This window comes from Lepisosteus platostomus, chromosome 1 (assembly GCF_059453375.1).
Source record: "Lepisosteus platostomus isolate fLepPlt1 chromosome 1, fLepPlt1.hap1, whole genome shotgun sequence".
NCBI lineage: Eukaryota > Metazoa > Chordata > Actinopteri > Semionotiformes > Lepisosteidae > Lepisosteus > Lepisosteus platostomus.
In genome coordinates this window covers 7015536-7038662 of record NC_142611.1, presented here as the reverse complement: position 1 = coordinate 7038662, position 23127 = coordinate 7015536, and the positions used below count along the sequence as shown (strand labels likewise).

Genomic DNA, 23127 nt, shown 5'->3' with positions numbered 1-23127 from the left:
AAGAAAATGCCTATTACGCTTTTTTAAAATGTGTATTGTAAAGGTGTTTTTACTATACTTTGTTAATGTTAAGATAGCTACTGTAGCTTTCATTCGTCTGTGATGAAGCGATGTAGTAATATAAACAGTATATGATATAAGCGTTGAATGAGTGGTATACAATTAAAGCAGCCTACTTCCAAGAATGTCTTGGCTTTTCAGGATCACTTACACATCCGGATAGTGCAGGAAAGCGATACGTTATCGGAATTCTTGGATACTTTACATTATTCTGATGTCTTTTACTGCTCCGGGTGACCTCATACAGCATTTCAAGTTGGGTCATTACATTTCAAAAAGGATATTGCGGCACTGGAAAGAGTCCAGAGAAGGGACATGACAATGATATCAGATCGCTCAGGTACTGTATGGGATGTACTCACAGATAATGTTATGTTCTTTATTTACGTGGGAATTATAAGACTTCATGGAGACGTGACTTTTGGATTTGCAAAATCCAGACTCTGTAAAGGATGAAATGAAAAAACGATGAACGATGATTTCAACTCAAGGAGAAACAGTTCATAAGGACAGAAAAATGTTTCTCTAACGAGATACAGCACCGTGGTTAAGAATTATAAACATGAAAGTTTAAATAAAAAACAGGAAACAAAATAAAACACTGTTTCTCAAGAGGATGAACTGTGGTGTATTGAACTGGAAAAGAATGAAAAGGAAAAGCATGTTATTATGTTGTTGCACAGGGATCAGATGATTAAAAAATAATTTTTTCCAGAGTTTTGGGGAGGACAATAGCTCTTCTTCAGCCATGTAAAAGGAAAAGGAAAACATCACTTTTTGTCTCCCTTAGAAAGCTGAGTTTGGGGATTTTTTTCATAGCGAACATGTACATTTGTATCTAAAATTAACAAGGAGAATAAAACGCAAAATGAGAATTATTTGAATAGACCTGTGAGTGTATCTTGAGCAAAATTAGTTTTTTTTTTCACTTTATATACAGTGCAGTGACCTGCAAATTATTCACCCCTATCAAATGATATTTTATGTGATGGTTTACAAGTAATGTACATAATTTATTTCCAATTAATTATTTTATTCAAACTATAAAAAGCAAACAACAGAACTGGTCAACCTAAACTGTGATATGCGAAAAGGGCTGGATCTCAATACAACTTGCAAAGAAGACTTACGAAGTATAATTCAATGATTAGATAAGTATTTTGCTCCCTAGGACTGTATTTAATGGAAGCACTTTTGACAGCAATCAATGCTTCTGAATGTCTCTTCCAGCTTTTCATTTTTTCTTCATATGAATTTCCAATTTTCCAATTTTTCTTCCTGTGATTCCATTTCTGATCACATTTCTTGCGTATACCGCAGTTGGGTTCATCTGACTTCACCTTCACGTTTCGTTTGGATTCAAGTCAGGACTTTGATTGACTGAAGTGCACTGAAGTGCAATTCATTCTCAGTTTGTCTGACCTTTTCACTGTTACTTTGACTGTTGGCCTTGTGTTTCGGGGTCTTGTCCCAATAAAACTTGAGTTTTCCAAAAAATGCTGAGAATTTGCCTTTAGGATTCAGGATATGATGCTTTATTCATTTCCCCCCAGTCCTGACAAGCTTCCCAGTCCCTGGTGATAAGAAGCATACTTACAGCATGACGTTGTAACCACTCTGACAGTTGGGATGGTGCTTTTTCACTGTGTAATGTCGTGTTAGGCTTACACCAGATGTACTGTAATGCTTTCCATTTACACAAGAATGTTCGATTTTTGTCTAATCTTACCATTGAACACCCTGCTACATGAGTGCAGTACTGTACATTTCATATCAGTAATGGTGTCTTTTCTGCCTGCCTCTCACTCATACAGTCTAGCTTTTAGTAGGGACTGGGATGAATGAAGACTCCCATCTCAGACAAAGACCTTTTGACCACCCAGCACTGACCTGACAAGGTCAGTGTTGGTTGCACATTGACATCTGTAACCAGTTTCCTACTTGCCTGGTTGCCCAGTTGGGAAGAGCAGTCTGGGTTATATAGTGTCAGAGTAGTGTGATACAAATTTCACTTCTTAATGAGGGACTTCACTGTAATCAGAGGGATGAGTGACCGTATAATATGTGCCTCTCTACTGCTTTATCCTTCATTTGTTTCAGAAACTCTCTGCTCATCATGGTCAAATTTGTCATATCACTGTGTGAGTCATGGCTTAAAATTCAATGTCTATCAGAGGAAACTTACAAAGACAGAAGCAGTTGCTCTGATGTCAGTTTGAACCACTTTTTGGTACACATAGAGAGACGATTACCCTTATCTTGGACCCTTTCAAATTATTCTTTTGCACTTAAAATTTATTTAGGGTTGCTGCAGTAAAGTTGTGGAATATTGATGCGATGGAGAATCTAGTTTTCTTTATGTAACTTCTATCAGCAATGTTTAGCTTTATCACTTTAAAGTCGGGGTGTTTAAGCAGAACTTCTCGTTTGAAAGTGTCATGATTGCAAGCTCAAGCAGCTACAGAATGTGAAATCTTTGTATTTTTAATCATCACCAGCATGATGATCATCATCACTGTGTGTATACAGTATACAGTACTGTATACATAGGCATACCATTGCTTAAACTATAAGAATTACAGTTAATAAAGAACAAAATCTAAATGCAAAATAAATTAATCCCAAGAGAAGCCTGTGAGAATGAAGGATCTTTCTAAAGGTTCCTCACCAGGAGTTAAGAGTCAGTAAAGGGTGTGCAGGTTCTGTTTCTCTTGTAAGCTCCTGCATTTGATGTCAGATGGAATCATTCCACTAATGAGACCATGCTGATCGTGGTGCTGTGCCTTTCTCACAGGGCTTGCCAGGAAAAGCACGAGTTGTTGGAGAGCTGCAACATTTGCTGGTCACCACCCAGTGAAATTGGGGTCAGTGTGCTCTGGGGATATGCGATTTGGAGAGAACCAAGGAAATGTATCTTAAGAAAGAGCACCACAATGCTCTTTGGAGCATGGTGTGGCCACTGTGTCATTCTCCACATCTCCGCCAGTTTTCTTGTTTTTTAGACTGATTTCAACTCTTGTGTACTGAAGAAGGATCGGTCCCATATCACACCATCTGCAGGATGTTTGGAACTTAAAATATCTGTTATCCTGGGTCTCTCATTTGGAATAAGCACCACACGTTCCATCATGCTTGTGTTTTTTAGATTGTTTTTCAGATTAATTTGCTGCTAAAATGTTTTAAAGGTATACTTCTTATTTCTGTTTTTTTTTGGGGGGGGGGGGGCCACATGGGACACCTGTCTATCAAGGAGCAGAGACACAGACTCACACACTCAAACACGAGGGCCAATTTTCGGAAGCCAGTTATCTTACCAGGATGTCTTTTGGGGAGAAAAGTAATGTGAACATGGGGAGAACATACAAACTTCATGCAGAGAGCATCCCACAAATTGAACCCGGGCCCCCAGTGCTGCATTGTAGTAATACTAACCACTGGGCCACAGTACTGCCCTGGAGTAGTTGTATGTTTTAAAATTCCACATCAGACATTCCATTAATGAACTTGTCAGAATTATTTTGTACTTCTGAACAATGCATATTCTGTATGCATTTAAAAGTATGAAATTATCATTTATCTTGCAGTGCACCGTTGTTCATTAAATTTCCAAAAAATATCTTATCTAATCACTTACCTGACAGAGAACATCGCCATAATTGTGTTAAATGTGAGAAACACCTTCTAAAAGACAAAGTAAAATACAAAACCCTACAACATATAAAATAAAATCTCTTGGCAGTGTTTATGAATGTCATGATCATCACAGAAACATTAGTCTTCATCTTATGCTTTTTATTTAGATGTTACAATACAGCCGCTTCAAAGCAGACATTGAAAAACAAAGAACAGTGTTCTGTATTCAGGTGTCAAATTAAATTTAACTTTTTTCATTCTATTGAAATATAAAATTGATAGCATAGATTTGGTAAAAGATTTAAATAATTACTGTGCATACCTGTGCAAATTAGTTACTTATAATCATTGAAAAAGTTATACTATAAGTCTGATATCTGTTAATTATCCATTGACTTATATTAGTGTCTCTTACTCCTAGGATATTGGTACTGTATTAACAATGGATTATACATTTAAAGGTGTTTACACTTCTTTTCAACAGTAGGGACACAGAAGGCACTTAAAAGTGTAACAAAATACTGGTTTCAAATTAATCAGAGGTATAAAAACTGAAGCTTGAAGCAAGCGTAGTAAATTAGCTAGAACTAAACACCCTTGGAACATTGAACTTGATTTCTTGCTATATTGTTTTAGTACCAAAATAAATAATATTTTCTATTAATTTCATATTTCAATGTTCAGATAAAAGTAAATTGATCTCAATTAAAGCTTAAAACTCTTCATGTTCAAAGGTTTGTGTTTAGTGTGGATTCATTGGTGTGTGTGTGCATTGTATTTGGTGGCAGTATTTCTGAATAAATTGCAATATTTAAAGAAACAATAAAACGATGAAAAAAGCAATATGAATGTTTGCAAGACATTTAAGTTTATTGTGAATTTCTTAAACACGATTCACTTTTTCACAAGCATTCATTTTCTGGCAGACACAATATTAATAAAAATAAATAATAATGAAAAATGCAAACTCCTTCTCCCAACAGTAATATATATATAAATAAATTATAATAATAAAAGGTCCTTCATTTAAATTAACACATACATCTGAAACACATCTGAAAACCAGATTATCCATACAGTTGTTCATAAATAAAAACTTTAATTTTTATTTTAATTTATGCTTAAAGATCTGAGAAGTTTTTCACTGTCTGTTCCTAATTCTGATGATGACTGTTCTGACATGTTTGACACAAAGCTGATGTATTTCACTAATTTAATGCCACTAGATACAGCACTTGAGATATTTTTTTACAGTGTTTGTCACAAAGAAATGACTAAAATAGATTCCTTCATAAATATTGTTTTTTCTTGGTCTTGTAAAGTGTCCTGTGCATAAATGGGTTTTATCCTCTCCACTTCAGAGTTTTTGGCTGAAATAAACAAAGAAATATGTTTATTTTACATTATTTTTACATAATCCAGATACAATCTTTCATCTGAACAGTATTCAGCCATAAAATGAAATCAGATTAGATTCTAATTCAGAAAAATGGTAAATGCAGAATTTTTTAAAAAACATCACTTACAGTACATTCATTTGGTACATTTTAGGCCATAGTCAAACATAACTACAGTATAAATAGAAAAGCAGTACTTACTTTTCCATGATGGCCTTGATGAGGATCTTGACCCAGGGGGCAGTGGGCTCCAAGCAGATTTTCTTGCCTGTCTTCATGGTAGCGCTGTGAATGTACAGTACAGAGCAGACACAGTTAAAAACCTGATCCATAACATCTCTGGATAGCATCTTCATAAGCCATGAAACAAAAGGTAATTCATGATGAGTAAATATAGAGTAATGAACCCCCTCTCCCTTGAACGCTAGAAATGACAGAATAAGCCTGCGTTTCTTGTTAAGATATTTTGAAACAGACAAGACCGTATTAGGTCCCGCATAAAATCTGTAAACTAAAATCATGGCTGCTGTTTGCCTGTAGTCAGGTTTCCGACTTTTCATACTTATATTATAATTACTGTGGTTGCACACTAATCTTTCTTCCCATAATGGAGATGCGCTTACATGACTTCGGTATTTGCGCAGTGCGGTCCGCTGGGAATGAGCTCCACATTCTGGATCAGTTTGGGGTGGATGAACCGGCTTTCCTTATTGATGCACTGACAACGCAGCTCCGTCCCGAGACTTTTCAAACTCATCCCTGTGAATATATATTACAATTAACGATCATAAAAAAACAGCGGGAGAATTAAAAAAAACCATTAGAACAGATATTTTGAGAAAACGCCAAAAAGAAACCAAGGTGTGTTTAATTAACATAGTTGAGTTCTACTTATAAATCGTATATTCATATGACGCTATCAGAAAGCTATCTTACCTTCTGAGAGAGCAGCATAAGTCAGGCAGACAAAAAGCACGATGACTGTCATTTTGCAGTTCATGGTTTTCTCTGGCTGTGAGATTTCTCTGATGCGATTTAAAACCCCTGGATTGTGGTTCTTTCCAGTTTGAATCTGCCGCTGCTCTGAGCATGCAGGGCTTTTAAAATCAGGTCCTGGAAGTGACTCATCTGGGGATGTACACAGGAAATTCCGCTTGTCTGTTCATCACACACATTTTTATGGAAGCCTGTTTCCGCCAGGGAGTAAAAAAAAAACGCGCTATGGTATCTCGCAATTGCGACTTAGTATCTCAGAATTGCGACTTCATGTCTCAGAATTGCGACTTAAAAACTTAAAAGTCAATTGTATGTCCTTTTTTACTTAAAAAAAGAAGGTCTTCTTTAGCTCAGCTGGCAAGACCTGGGTTCGAGCCCATGCAGTGAGGCACGAACTAGGGTGGGACCGGCGCGGGCACAAGCCCTAGAACCCGAATCCGTTACGAGAACAAAAGGACAGACTATGAAATGTGGGCTATTTCGAAGTCGCAATTACGAGATATAAAGTCGTAATTCTCAGTTTGTAAGTCGCAATTCTGAGTTTTCAAGTTTGTGTGATGGTTTCTGTCTAATTTAAGTGCTGTAGATTTAGTATGTTTACATCTTGTCTAAAAATGTGTTTTAACACATTTATACAGTAACTACATTCCTCTTTTCTTTATTGGCATGTAGTTTACTATAATACCACCTGGGAGGTGACTTAGTGAGAGCTTTGCTTTAAACATGATCATGCAATCAGACTTGCTGTGGATTTTGTTTTTTTGCCATAGATTAGAAAGAAGTACAACATATTTTGGAATTAATAAATTACTCCCATCACTCCCAGTGAAAAGTTATAGGCTGGAGATAGCTGGAGACAGACATGTCATGTTACATTTTTCTTTCAAGTTGAATCACAAAGCTCTAGATATAAAGATAACCCTCTCTGTACCTGTGTTTCTGCTTTCAGATTTCAAGTAGACCTACACGTTTAACTGCAAGTATACATATAGTACTGTATACTGTATGGCATAAATACAAAGCAAAAATAACTAAAATATTCTGTCAGAAGGGGATGCATATTTGTCAAACTTATTATTATTCTTATTGTGCATTTGTTTTATGTGTTTGTTTCATTTGTTTTCTTACAAACAAATCATCCACCAAATCTTTATTATTAGGTGTATTAGCACAAGTGGCCTCTTTCCTTTTCTTTCTAAAGAAAGCCTCTGGTATTTTTATCACATTGGAACGTTGATTTCCATTAGGCAATAATGGAGGTCAGTGGAATTAACTAGAACCAAATATTTTGCTGGGTTATTAGTGGACACCTGATAAAATGACCTCATTTTAATAAATCCCTTTTGGTTCTTTTTGGTCACTGTCTTTGATATAAGATATTTCTCTGACCCCTTGTTTTGATGTTAAAGAAAGCTAGATAATAATCCCTTCTAATATTGGAAATAAATAGCTTGAACGTCTTTTTTAGTTGCATGGATGAATGAGTACAAAAGTTAAATGGCTGATTGGGAGTAATGTACTTGAAATATCACTGAAATGTCAGGACTGCAGTGCAATCCCAGATAATTCATCACCAAAAAATAGTCTACTACAGAATCATTACTTGTATGTCAGTCACAGAATAATTTCAGTATAATGTCACACATTTTTCTTGCGAATTATGAGTGTACAACACACTTTCCTTCAGACTTATCCTCTTGCCATTGTTGATTCATCACTGATTTTGCCAATTCTTAACATGGTTATAATTAAATAGAATTTACTGGTCATTCATAGGATGAGAGGAATTACAAAATGTTGGAATTCGGACATATAGATAAACAAGAGCATAATTTATTAATTCAAGTGTTTAATCCTACACTGGCAAACAGAGGCTGGAAGTAGCACATTGTTGTGCAGTGACAGAAACAGCAAGTCAGGATTCTCCAGAACGATCACAGATGGGTTTATGTACAATAAATGAGCCAGTACTGAGCTGAACCATCATACTACTGACCGGCGATTGTAGTTTTGTACATGGTATCAATTTGTCATATTTAAATCAATTAAAATGCAGGATATAATCTCAAATATAATATATAATTAAGCACTGGATCTGTGCTTAAGAGCTTCAGCATATCTTTTGTGTAGATTTCCCTTCACGTCAAATTCTCTTAAAAATGATCCCCTAATCAAATCTTGACATCTGTAGCAAAGGTTCTTTGGTGAAGGGTGGGATAGAATTTCTAATGCACTGTTGGCAAAAATGTTAAACTGATCAGATACAAATGTAATTGCCGTCTTCATTTTCTTAGAAACCACTGAAACTTTGAAATAATCGAAAGATTATGGAGATTACTTAGGTTCAACAAAATCTGAGCTCATCTTTAACAGGTCCGATGCCTTGCTAAATTTCTACATTGTGTCAAAATGGGCAAATGTGAAATTAGGTATGAAAGTACAGCTATAAACAGGTTTTAGACATCCATCCATTTTCTAACTGCTTCTTCTTCTTCTTAATAATAATAATAATAATAATAATAATAATAATAATAATAATAATAATAATAATAATAATAATAATAATACCTTACAACAGTCAGTTATCATGTGTGACATTTCTGGAAAAATCTGTTTCAATAGTAATTCATTGTAGAAATTATTATGGATGTTTTGAATTAATTACTTTGCCCAGGACCATAACATATTTTCTTTTTACAGATATTATGTTTTCAAATAGATACAGATCCAGGGCTTTACAGGCAGCTGTTATGGAGCCACAAATCACTAGTGCTGTTTACATTTCCGAAGAGCTAAGCAAAAGCTCAGACACGGACATGTTCATCACCCCAGGTGTTAACAAGACATTGATGGAGTACAATAGCCACATAGAGCATTCTTGTTTCTAAACTTTCTTATGCTCTGATGAAGGTCGGAGTGACAGAGCTTTCCTCTTGCAGTGCCATTGGGTCCCACTTGAGAAGGTTAAACCCCCTCCCAGAAAAAAAATAAATTTGGAAGAAAACAAAGGAGTTGTTTCTTGAAAAGAACATTTTACTTCTGTCTTAAACCCCATTGTCACTGAATTCTCCCCCCTCCTTCTCTGCATTGCTAATAGGCTTCAGAGCATTCTACAGAAGAGAATCATAGAATACAATCAAACAGACAAACCATGATATACAGTACTGTATTAGACAGCACACTCCTTTCTGCTTTATATTACAAAATGCATTTAAGAACTTAATTGGGTACAAATTTGTATAATATAGGTTAAGCTTAATCATTTTCTAATAATACTACACTATCATTTTGGTTTGAAAATGGTCTATAGCATGCTTCAATCTTACACTGCATTTTTGTGTTCCTGTTATGTCATTAAGTAAATGATTAACACACAGAAGAGGAAATTAAAAAAAATCCCCCCATGATTATTACAAGCAGATAAAAAATAATGTTTTTTATTTTGTTTCAGGATGTAAAAGACACTCTTGCAACAAAAACGGAAATGATGGACAACTGAGAAAAACCACAAAAGGGAAATGGTCATGTCATTAAAATCTATTTTAAACAATTCAGCAAACCTATTACTTCAAGAAAACAAATGTAAAGTAAGGATAATCAGTCATTGCTAAGGCAAATGTGTTTGCTTTTCATAAACATGCATAATGAGGTTTCCTTCATACAGTATCTGACTCCTTGATTTTTCAATTCCAAATGCATTTCGCTAGCCTGCTGTGTTTGGAGAACTGCCCAGATATTGCCTCCAGTATTTCCTGTTCTGGTTGAGTGCGATTGGTCCAAGGGAAACCATAAGGAGGATTCATTAATTTTGTTAAACTCAAGATTCTATGTGGAAATAACATGTTTTCACCTACAGTACAATCTTGAGTAAGAAAGATGCAGCTTATCTATGCATAATGGATACGCACGAACTGCACGCTACCAGTGTGAATCACTGAGGAAACTGCGCAGCATTACAAAAAACCCCTCTACATGTCATGTACAGTGCTGTAACAGTACATGTCTTGTCGTAGTGCCAAAAGTTCAGATGCTGAATCACTGACATTCAGATGTCTTTCAATCAGCAACATCACATCCTCTATGGCCACAGGATGTTTCCAGTGTTATGTTTTGCAGAGAAATAGCAGATAGTTTCAAACCTGCCAACATATTTTTTTCTGGTTCATTTGCAAAAATCACTTCAAAACCTCTTGTCCTTGTATCAAAGCAGATTAATGTCACAGGGATGAAAAGGTCCTCGATCATGTTTACTAGTTTTTGCCTCCAAACAGTCATGCAACCCCAGCAATTGTCACTGCACCTAAGGAATTTACAGGGACTGATATAAAAACTTTATCATACAGGATGTTAATTTACTGATTTTTCATTTTTCATTTCATTTTTCATTAACTTAATTTTAAAACATCCATTTAAGAAAAATCTTCATCAGAAAATGAAATGTATGGACATTTCCTCTTTGGACTCTATATCAGGCTATATCAAATCTGAACAGTATGAAAATGCTAAACAGCTGTTGCATTAAAGTAGTACTGTTTTATATGCTGTACTCTATAAAAAGAAAATATTTGCTCCATATCTACACACTAGTTTATGAGTATATTTCATTATCAGTTATTCTTTAAGCAGCTTTCCTAGATAGCGGTAGGACTGCACTGCAGACTGCTCTCCAGTCTGAGAAAACCCCATGAGTCAGCACAGAAACGAGCCACCTTTTCTTGTGCAAAACATGTTTTTGTTTAAAATGACTTTCTATAAACATTTAAAAAGAACTTAAATTTCTATAGTAATTGGAACAAAACACTAAGCCTCTATGCGTTTATCACTCTCACTGTGGTCATGAACAGTGTACCGAGACATGCACACACAGTAAGCACTGCCCGCAGAAAGTACTGTGCTACTCATCTGCTCCTGCTAGTGAAATGGTCATGCAATGCCCTGGTGTCACATTCTTTTACTTCCTTTTTTTTTCAAACTATTCCGTATTACTACAAAAAAAAAAAGTACTCGCAATTTTGCATTGCTTATTAATTCAATGAGAAATGTTGCCTTCCTGAAAATGTCAATACATTTTGCAGGTTATTAGTTAGTGAAGGACAAAGGAAGGATCAATATTACATTAATTGTATTATTAAGAGTGGCTTGGATTCACCAGATCCTACAGTACGGTACAGTGATTGCTGCTGTCATATTTGGAACAATCGCTTACCCCTACGTTTCCTGCACATACGTGTTACTTAAAATATGTGGAGATGCACTAGAAAATCACTAGGGTCTGTGTTTTGCACCAGTTGTGCATGGGGTGCGTACAGGATATTATTTACTTTTTAAATTGCAAGCAGGTAGGTGTGCTGGCTTAGATAATACAATGCTGTGCTCGTGCCATGTGATTTTCTGAACACATTGGGTGCTCAGGGTTTGTCAATTGCTCAGATTAAGACTCTGTATCAAGGGCCATTGGAAAGAAACGATTTCAGCCCTGACCCCAACCTAAGAGCAGCATGTGGCATGAGGGCGTGTGACGTCATGAAGGACAGCTGGTTGCTACTAGCATAATTGAAACCAGATAAAACTGGGAGACCAGTTCTGTTCTGGTAGACGGAATGTCTACCCCCCCCACACACACACACACAGAATTTGCTAGCGGAACAGCTCTTGCTCATCATGTGCATGAAAACCATCGCAATGCCTGGAACAAGTTCAGAGGTAACTTGCAGCCGACAGATGAAAATGCCTAATTCAGGGGACCAGAGGATATCTCAAAATTCGGTGGTGGAAAAAGGAGTGTTGGGGCATTTTAATTCCCCAAGGATTGTCCCCTTGCCCTGAATTGACCTGGCAGAGCGCTACACGTATGCAGAGGTCATGGTGAAAGCATGTGTGACTGTTGCGTTGTTCAAGCCCCCAGCTGGCTGTAGCTGCACAGGAAGAGTGGTGCAACTTACAGTCTATAACAGATGTGATGTCATACCTGATATTAACCTTCTAATGTTTTTATTTTGACCGTGACTGAAAATGTATTGCTATCTTTAGGCTGTACATTTGTTTACCCTCTGAGATTTTGTTTGATATCTGTGTTTAATTTGCTGTTAAATTAATTCGACTGGGGGGCTTAACAATGCATTTCTGTAAAAAAGGAATCTAGCAGATGCCTTTGTAAGCTGACTCTCTTGAGTTCGTAGGAACTAGGGTTACTTTGGTCAATCTGGAAAAGGGTTGAGTTAAACCCATAGAGTGCACACAGACTAAAACTTTTTCATTCTGATAATACTTATTCAAAACTGACATTTAAAAAAAACATTTGTGTAAAACACCAAATTAAAACATGTATTTCTTTTATTTTGTGTGTGTGTGTGGTTGGGGGGGATTGCTTTTGACAGTGAGTTTATCGGACAAAATTGAGTTTTTTTAAAAGTTTGTACAGTGTATAAGCCTTACATTTTCTATGGCAGTCATTACCACCTGGAAAAAGCAAAGGGTTTCTCCATATTAAGCATTCAGATTATATATGCATTTAAAATATATATATAAATATTCCGGAGTGAGATGCATAAACATGCAAAGCCATGCTAAAAATATTCACGCCCTTTTCAAAATACAAGGGAAATGAATAAAACCCAGCAAAATAATAAGGCTCAAAGATAATGGATACAGTTCTTCTGAATGAAAAAAAATAAATTCTACTACTGGTAAGGGAAAGAATGTACAAGGCTCACAAAGTTTTCTACATTGTTTTGCACTGTTTTGAGGGCCTCCTGTACATGATAACGGCTCCAGCAGTCAGCAGCGCTGTCAACAAAGGGGAAATGAATGAGCTTGGAAATTCCTGCGTCTCTGACATGTGGAAATCCCAAAGTCCAAGTCAGCCCTCCTGCAGTGCGTATTGATCCACATATCTTCATGCTCTCGCACACAGCCTCTCCTTTCTTCTGTGTTGTTGTAGAAGCAATGGGGAAACTCCAAGAATCTGATCAAAATAAGGCCTCTGTGATATCAAGGATATTATTACATGGTGGCAGAAAAGCACAGGGGAGAAAGTCTATTCACCAATGGAATTTCTGTGACATTTTTCATGTTGTTTTTAGATAAGGTGAAATACTATGATACAAATAAAAAATATTTCATGGAACAAAAGGCTCTGGCCCAGGAAGATATATCTATAGAAGAAAAGCAAAGGAATTTGTCCCAGTTTGTCCCAGTTTTAGGATAATAAACAGTGTGGTTTTATTGCAGCAGGAAAACACTGAGTTACATTGCAGGTCAGGAAATACAAATGTGACCTCATTTTGCAAAAGCAAGCTCTTCACAATTCATATACTGTATACAATGGTTATGTAACGCTTTTAGAACTGGTGTGTTTACTCCTGCAAATATCCTGACTTTAAAGATAATATCATTGCATTTGAAGCTGTCTTTTAGAAACTGCCAGTAAGGTGAAAATAAAATTGACAATTAAGCTAAACAGTTTTACAGTCCAAAGAGCAGAACATAAAATGGGCTTGATAATAATGGTAGGTAATTCTAAAATTCAGAGTATACCTAACGTAAATGTAAAGTGCTTAGAAAGACGTACTTGTGGATGGAAAGGAAAAAAATCTTTTTTGGTGTCTGCTTTTCTTAAAAAAAAAACAGTGCTGGGGATGTTGAGAATGTTGAAACAGTGGAAAAACACAGTCAGGACTGTATGGTTTTAGTGGTTAATAACCACTGGCTGATCTATATTTACAAAGCCCATTGCTTCATTCTCTAAATTATGAATCAAATGACACTAAATTACACCTATCCTCTAATTCCTAGAGTGCCATTATAAAGCACTCTGAGATTTATGAAGTTTTGCTTTTAAATTTTTGCGATGATTTCTCAGAGATTGAGCTCAAGCAACAGTTCCAGAATTTCACCTTTGAAATCTCATAAATTCGGATCGGATAAGAGTACCCACAATAAACAAACATAGTCCCACAGAGCCCTAGTTCAAAAATGTTAAGGTTGACTCACCAAGGCAGTAAGAACAATGCTATGGAGCCAAAGTGTTTTTTTTTTATTAGAATCTGACTGTTACCCTTCACTACTCCATAAAAACATGGTGAGAGACATCATATGATGGAGGCATGACTCTTCTTCTCAATTCTTGTGCTAAAGGTCAGAATGAGCCTCTGTCTCCTGTGTTGATTTTGAATTGTTATGTGTAATCTGAAGATGTTGTTCATGATTCATAACATACATCACTCATTGCATATAGTACATATACAGTACATACAGTATATGTACTATATATACAATATGAACAACTAAAGGTTTATTCCATGCTGAAAAGAGAAGAAACACCTGAAGAAGGCTCCACAGCTGAAATGTTGTGTTTCTTTTCTTCTCTTTTCAGCAGGGAATAAACCTATTACCTGTGCCTTTGCAGCCTACGCAGCTTCCCACCTGAACTACACAGAGTATATATACGTAAAGTTTTCCATATAGTTTGCTGAAATTATTTTAAATGGTGGGGGAAGAAAAGAATATTGCTTCTTCTTCTTCACTGTAGCACTGATTCACATTTGCTTCCTTGAATGAATGAGTGCTCTGTTCAATACTAGAGACCAGTAAAACACTATCCCATTCACATATGAGCTGATAAACCTTGGAACTGCAAACACCCCAGGTCATTGCTTAGCACAAGGCTGTGCAATCCTGCTTCCATAGGGATGGTGTATCTGCAGGGCTTTTTTTTTAAACTGGTGCAACTGAACCAATAAGAAGCAGATGTAAGTCCTTAAGTACTGAGCTTTAAAGAAAACCTGCAGACGCAGTAGTTGTCCTGCAACGGGAGTGGACCTTGCTGTCTTAAATGCAATGGACATGTGCAGCATAGCAGAAATTCAAATTTTTTCAGAATTAAGCCCCTCAATGACTAGATTTGTATGTATAATTACTATATATTAGTAGGCTAATACTAATAACTCTATAACTTGATTTTGGTCCTCATTGGTACCTAGGAACAGGCTCCAGAATTCATTTCTCACATGGCTTTAAATGTGTTTACATATTTCATTTCATTACTAACAAACAGTCGGCACAGATTTGGAAGCCAGAGGTTAGGGGAAAACATTTATATCAGTTTAATTTCTCACTTGTGAGTAAGACCTTTTAGTCTGATAAAAATCAAGAACAATTTATCATGTTTCTAAACTTTTCCAGAGTTAGCCTCTCTAAAGCTGCTCATGAGTAATAACGTGGGCAGTGTCAAGACGCCATGCAGAGACTCAGTGTAGCGGGATTCAGGCAGTTGTGTATTTTTCACATGCTTTCCACCTTAATGTTCTGCCAATTTATTTTATAAATGGTGGGGTTTTTTCAAGAGGTGGAACTTTTCTCTTGAGTTAAACTCTCACGCCTGCAGGTCCTCTAAGATAGTTCTCAGTGGTGAAGCAACCATATGCGGTACCTGTAAGTGACCTATTCACTTTAAATAACGCTGTGTGAAATGCTTTCTTATAAAGTGAGAAATGGAAGTCAGAATTAAGAAATATCTTTGAAGAATAAAGATAAAATACCCCTCAATCTTCGAGGATGCATTAGGTAGACCTTTTTCTTCCTAGGTGATATCCTTAGCTGCCTCAAATAGCAATTAACACTTATACTATGGTTTTTAACGAGTTGAATGGAATTGAATTGATCCAAAAACTGAATCAACAACCTTTTGTGAGCAGCAGGTACTCAACCCTACTGTTCAGTAGTACCTTGGAAGAGGTGGTTTCTAGTGTTTAGCTCTTCCGATGGATCTCAAAAGGTTTTCCCAGAGATCTTCAGATACGCAATTATTATCTTGGTTAGCTGGATATGAACATATATTTTTTAAAATATCGTTTCAAAGAATTCATCCTCGAAAAAGAAGAAAAGTTGTTTTTGTGTGTGGAGGACACACCCGAAGAAGCATTCACATAGTGGAATGTGAATTGGCAAAAGCCCGATTTCCGAGTCGGTGCTTGTTTGCTATTTCCTAATTTTGCTTCTAGTACATTTGGCATTAGACATGAGTTATAATCACACTAGTTTTACAGAACACCTTTTTCTCTTTGCACCCTTCTTCTCAAACATTTAGGCTAATATTATCACTGTTTTGTAAACCAAGCCCACTAACATTTGTATTCTAGTTCATGGAAAAGAAATGTGCTGAAGCCACCTTTAAAATGTTTTAAAACTGACTGCTTTCTTCAATTACTACTTATTATTTTATGCCATTTTTTTTTCAAAAGGGTAAGACCTGCAATTAATCAAATTAAAGTGTTTTAAACTAACCGTTCTGGCATTTACTAGGTAAATCAAAGACAGCTGCACTAAATGAATGCTGAAAGAAGAGCTTTACCCTGATATAAAGATTCAAGGTCTGGGTAAATTATTACTGCATGATGTAATTCTCAGGTTAATGTTTTACAAATAGATTTTTTAACACAAGTGACTTGTTTTGTTTGTTAAAACAAGCTAAAATCTCAGACTTTAAACATGCAACGAGCAGGACCCAAAACAGCCCCATTTAATGCTCAGCGGTCTCATATCCTGCAACCTACTTCTGCTTTCTTGTGAAAGTCTTTCAAAAACAACTATTTATGTGAGCTGGCAGGAATTCATTTTAAAACAATGGTGTTCTTGTATAGAGCCGTACGCCTCGAGCTTCAGGAATTTAAACATTTTAAGTTTAAATTTGAGTAAACATTCAGAAATGTTAAGACATAAAAATCATTTAGTCAAATGGAATGTTCTGACCCCATGTACTGTAAATTTGAATATTCACTGAATGTGACCATAAGTGTTCCAGGGCCATTCATGTGTGTCATTACACTTCTTTTCGGCTGATTTTCACATTCTTAACCTTCAGGCACTTCAATGAAGACATCTGTAATAACAGACAAGTCTTTGCCTGCAACTTTTGCAGTTGTGTGCCTATTTCACAGACCTGTGTCTGTCTGTGACCTGAATATGACATACTGGTGTTGCTTCACATAAATCGCCCTCATAAAAGAACCCACTGTAATTCAAATTCGGTTCTGAGGCTACATTTGTTTAAATGTTTAAATATATGTCATACATTATAATCGAATATAATCATGCTGAAAAAAAGAAGAAAGAAAACACATCGTTTCGGCCGTGGAGCCTCACACCTGAAGAAGGCCCCGTTGTGTTTTCTTTCTTCTTTTTTTTTTTAAAAAAAAATGTACCCCCTGGAAAATCCCATGATTTAAGCATGTATTGATTGAGTGTACGGATGTTCATTCTGCATTACCTGTCAATGAATGAAGCCTGGCTGTGTTTTGGGATATCTGAACACAGATATCGTCTTCAGGGGAGCTGGAGCAGGAGCCTATCCCAGCAGGCAATGGGTGCAAGGCAGGGTACACCCTGAATGTGACGCCAGTCCACCGCAAGGTACAAACACAAGCACGCATGCACTCTCACCTAGGGTCAGTCGTATCAGAAGCTAATTGAACTACATGTACTGTACCTGTTCATTTCTTGGACTCTGGAAGGGAACACACATGAACCTGGAGAGAACCCAGAGACCCAGCTCTGCGCGGACGCAATGCTAACTGCTGCGCCACCAAACTGCCCCTGGATATATTATATGGAGCAATATTTGCTTTCATTATTTACAATGGAACCACAAATGTTCTTCTTAGTCGTGGTATTCATTGAGGATACGATGTTGTGCTGCTACCTGCTTCATTGACTCAATCACCTTGTGCAGATTTCTATTACTTGCAAAGAGTACACAGTATGTTTTTCCATAAGCTTATCTTTCTCTCGAAATACTTATTGGAAATAAGCAAAACTGAGTTTTACTTCAGCTATTTTTAAAACATGAAATGATAAGTTGCTATAGGATGTTAGCAACAGGCGGTGACAGGTTGACTGACTGGTGGGAGAGACAGACCCCACTCTTACTAGATTGTTACTGACCAGTGTAACTACTGTAGATAAGTTTAACAGGCTTGTTTCTGCAGAGCAATCACAACACACACAAAACAACACACAACATGAAAAATAACAGCAATATACAATAATCCAGAATTAGAGCAATATTTTAACTGTTCACTGCATAGTCTGCGGTCTTAATGTGCTGAGCACAGTCAACTCTACTTAGGACAGTCTGTTTTAAGGTGCCAGGGCCTTGTCAATCAACTGGGCCAAAAGCAGTAGGTGTGATGTTTCACAGCTCCTCACATAACTGCCATATCAGAAGGTTGCCATTAACGTTTCCCAAAACCCTGATTATATCTGACTATCCATTTCCTACAGCCTTTCAAATTGCGTACTATAAGTAATTCACGGATCAACGGAGCCTTAAGGAGTTTTAGGAGTTTGATGGTATCTAATTTCGATTGCAGATCTGCCCCTGAGGCAGAGCAATGAGCATCAATCGGTCTGATTCAGCTGACTGCATTCAAACACGTCAAAGACTTGATTAGCTTGTTTGACAATGACAGAAAATTTTAGAATTTATTCCAAAAATTGTATTTTCTCTTTCCTCCCTTTCCCGTTGGAAAGCCAAGCCAGTATTTACAGTACTAGACAAATAATGATTACAAAAATCTGTTTGTGCTAGAGAAGTTGACAGTTTATATAATAATATGCAGATACAGTAGTAGTACACATTGTAGCTTTCACTGTATAATTTTATTTTGCAACAACTCAATTTTAGTTACTAGTTTTTTAAGAAAAAAACTTTAACTGCTTTAACTTTAACCTTTAACTGCTCGGTCAAAGCTCCAATGTCACTGGTCTTTTACTTATTTTTCCTTTTATTCTGGCATCCTCTATTCATTATTGGTATACAGTAGTCAGAAGACATTAGATTAATAAATTATTTTTGGTACCTATCACACAGTATTCAATCTTTGGCTGTGTCCTCTCCCACACTGCCCACAACATGCAAATCTACCCACCTTGGGTGTGAACATTTTTTGAAAAATAAAAACTGACCAAGCTCTCAGCAATATCCTTTTGTTAATGCTCATACCAATCAAACACACAAAAAAATCATTTTTTTTAAGTTAATTTAGAAGAGTGGGCCTGATATTTTGTTGCGTGCCATGTATTGTTAACACATCTCTAGAATTGTCTTTAAAAGGGAAATGGTGATCAGAGCACACATTGTTAATTTCTTGCAATAATCTCTAGGAATTTGTTGACTAAAATTCAGAATGAAATGTATTATCCTAGCAGGCAACGTATTCAAGACTAAGGTGTCAGTCATTATGTCAATGGCAATATGCCATAAACCTCTGGCACACTTTGCAATAGGAAATTCATATGATTGTTTGCAAGGCATGATAAACGTGGACATTAGGCAACACTGGATTCTCCAGTGAACAAGTGAATGGTCACACTGAAATAGTTTACAGTGGGGCATAATGACTGTACTGTTTTCTCACAGATACGTATTAATACACAATCAGGTGCAAATGTTTAAACGTTCCTTTCAAGTGCCTGCAAAATATTGACATTCTGCTCTTATCAGACTGAAATTGCTCTGCTTGACTTTGCTAGTTCGATGCCTGTTGGATTTCTGTTATATTTTTTAAATACATTTGAAGTTATTTTCTGTGAATAAGGACCTATTCTGTCATCATGTTTCAAGCTGTCCAGTATATTTGAAAATGATTGTAAGTAATGAATAACTTTAGACAGAGTGATGAATGTTAAGAGTGTGATATTATCATCATTGCATCTATTTACACAAAGTAATCAAGGCTGTATCCAGATTTGACACACACAAAGCAGAAGTAAATCAACCTGACTCCCGAGAAATTATATTTAAGGAAAACAGGGTCAGAACATGTTATTTTCTCCATGGAGATCTCCATGAAAATGTGTTGCTTATTAATTTCCATATACTGTAAGTTGTAAATTATAAGTTATGTGTTATACGTTAATGGTCTACTCCTGTGATAGAATGTATTTAGATTGCAAAGCTTACATTCTTCATAAATATAATTCCTATATTTGCTTAATACCACAAATGTGGTAAAGGTCAATTTTTTTAAGGGCTTTCATAATATCACACAATGTAACTGCAACCACCAGTTCAACAAAGGATGACTTTTATTTCCTGCCACCAAAGTGAACAGGAAATTCACACACTATACTAATTAGGAATTCATGTCCTAACTACTACCAAACATTTCTGCTTCAACACTATCAAGCCTGAACAGGACTGAACTCCCTTTGCTTACGTCAAATACTTTTGGAAGCTACCGATGACTAAAAGAGGTCAATTATGTAGTCATCACAAACTATAGGTTGATGTGACAAGAAATTGTGCAGAGGAAAGTGAGAGCCTTGTACAGAGAAAGTGAGATGTTGGTTTGCCAACATCTAGACAATGTGATTGAGTTTCCATTTTTCCTACCATATCAGTTTCCTACAGGGAGTACTTTTAACCCTGCTTAGCTCATACGACCTGAGTAACTATGTTAGTTAAACTGTAAAGTTCATAGTCATAGTGCCTGCTTCTTTTACCACAACAACTAGTAAAGCTAGAACAAGACTAAAATTCCTTGACTTCATATACTCCAGGTTAAGACATAATGAGCACCATATTATTTTATAGAGAAGTAATTCAAAGATTAATTTGCTCTCATGCTTTGCTGAACATTTCATAAAAGTCAATTTGAAAGTAGTATAAAATGTGTTATTTTCATTTCTATTACTACTGCAAATGAACAGATTCTAAGATGTTGGCTTAGTATGTTGCTTACAGCATGAATGATAAAATATAATGGTGGTAATTTTGGCAGTTTTTTTTATCATTATTAAACGATCTTTCCCGGTGCTGCAATCTTTAAACAGGTTTTGATGTGCAACATATCCTCATGGCTTGTTAGGCCTTGTGTTTGCAGGGAATTCAAACTCATTTTATAACTCTAACGCACAGCTAAAAATGTCACACAGTATGTCATTCCTTACAAAAACAATAGATTGTTGTGAAAGAATGGTTTCAAATAATAGATTAACTTTGATTCAAGAAAACTGTTTACATTCTACACCCGAAATGAAGACATCTTATCCAGATTTGACTACCTGTGAAACTAACAAAGGAATCAACTGTAAAGAAGCAATCTCTCTTTAAATGCAACGCAACAGTAATGTATTGTTGCACAAAAGTAGCGCTGTACTCTGGTATAACGGGTTTAATTACAGTAAATACTTAATTACGTCATTCACGATGGAATTATTTCTTACTTACGGGTCTGTGGGACTCAGCCTGAGATGATGCAGGTTAGTCTGGACAGAGGGGGGTCAGCAATTTTATTTATTGATGCAAAACCACTTACTGTAATATAAATGTGAATATATTTTACAAGAAAGACACTGTTTTGCAGTGTGAAATTCAAACACAGAAAACAAGTTTGCCTGTAGACACTGAGGATGAAAATATTGTCTTTATGTGCGTTACATAATGTATAAAACCATTTATTTTTAGCAAACCATAAAGCAAAGGAATATAAAAAGATCTAAATTATTGTATTCTTCCAGGCATTTTTCAATGAAAGTAATGTTAAGCTCTAAACATGATGTAACTGTCTTGTGAAATACATTAGTCTGTTTATGCTGCTTTTGTATTCTATGCTTATGACAAGAGTTGGCAGAGCCTCTGTAATCCAAATTTATGTGAGAGCACAGTGAAGTATTTTATGGACATGTGCGCATGTTATAATTCACACTTCTATATTTCCAAAAGCCGAAACATTAAACATCAGTTCACTTGCGGTCGCTTGCGAGGAAATGTATCATTCTAAATTCGGACGTTATCAATGGCTTTTGGTTGACTTGCAAGAAGCATCCAAAGCTGATCTGTCCGCAAAGCAGCCAAACACTTGCCTCAGCTTGGCACTCGGGCTGCTGATCACTCACATCGAACAAGAAAGCCGGTGGAGGCTGTGAAGGAGGGTGTAAGATTGATTTCTACACTTATCTTCACCATTGCCATACCCTGCTATACCCTGCCATTGATGGGAGCCATTTGTTAAAACATCATCAAATACTCATCCAACAGAGGGATGATACATGGAAGGGTACAATGTGATGTGCGGGGGGGATATGTACAGGTACATACTCCTGGTCAAAACAAGCAAACGTCCAAGTAAGGCACTCTAAGTAAATCGATTTCATTCAGCATGTGAAAGAAATCTCGACACACTGAGGCCCCATTCTTAGCTTTTTTTTACCTTTTTTTCAGTTCTTCTCTAGAGCTGTATGAACAGAAAAGTGCATCCGGGGAATGAATTAACTTTGGCTACTTGGCTGGGTTCTAAAATAAATGTTGACATTGGAGTTAATCATCTTATTTTATTTTAACAGGAAACAAACATGGGGTGCTCCAGAAACAGTTTCCCAGGAGTTACTACAGTAAACATCGGAGTGTCCGGGGACAATCTATGGGCAGCAGAAGAGAGGAAGGTTCCTTTAGAAATATAATCAGTTAGCTTGTTCCACTTTGCTGGCTTTAACAAGATTAATAGAATGATACAGTATGGTATTACACTGTAAACTATAGTACCATATTGCAAATACAAATATTCCTCACAATCAATGAGTTCTTACATAAAATGTACCAAGATGCATTCCCAGATTATAAACTCAAAAGAATGGAGATCACAGGATACATGTACATTCTGCTCCATGAAAGAACACTGACGAACAAATTAAACCAGTTCAATCTTCACTTCAAAGTGAACTCTGCACATCTGTGTGTAAGCAAACACTATATGCCATAGAGCTGTAACACAAACAAACTGATTTTTCATTTCATTTTTCGAACAGATTTACAAGTTTTTCTGCTGTTCTGCATAGAACATAATATTTAACTGGAATTTTTTGAAGCCTGGAGAGTGTTGCAGGAAAATATTTTCAAACGTTTGTCATAAGGGTAAATTATGTATTATTATTAGCCAGATCTTTCTGCATTTTTCTTAAAGGCACCCACAAGGGCTTAATGTAGAGCTGCTTCCCTCGAAATGAGATTTATACTCTGTGCATTAATATATAAGATACTTTT

At 36.3% G+C, this 23127-nt stretch overlaps 1 protein-coding gene across 2 annotated transcripts; it reads right to left on the bottom strand.

Annotated features, from left to right (window-relative positions):
* Window positions 1-4540: 4540 nt before the first annotated feature.
* On the bottom strand, window positions 4541-6206 carry cxcl8a (chemokine (C-X-C motif) ligand 8a). Of its 2 annotated transcripts, XM_088605428.1 has the most exons (4): window positions 6027-6201; window positions 5714-5849; window positions 5292-5375; window positions 4541-5063 (listed from the first exon to the last, which is right to left on the bottom strand). In XM_088605428.1, the coding sequence occupies exons 1-4, from the start codon at window positions 6088-6090 to the stop codon at window positions 5051-5053; spliced, it is 297 nt and encodes a 98-aa protein (XP_088461554.1). In that variant the 5' UTR covers window positions 6091-6201; the 3' UTR covers window positions 4541-5050. The 2 variants fall into 2 exon arrangements, with proteins under 2 accessions (XP_088461554.1, XP_088461647.1); XM_088605521.1 differs by lacking the exon at window positions 4541-5063 and having other exon boundaries at window positions 5288-5375; window positions 6027-6206.
* Window positions 6207-23127: the final 16921 nt, after the last annotated feature.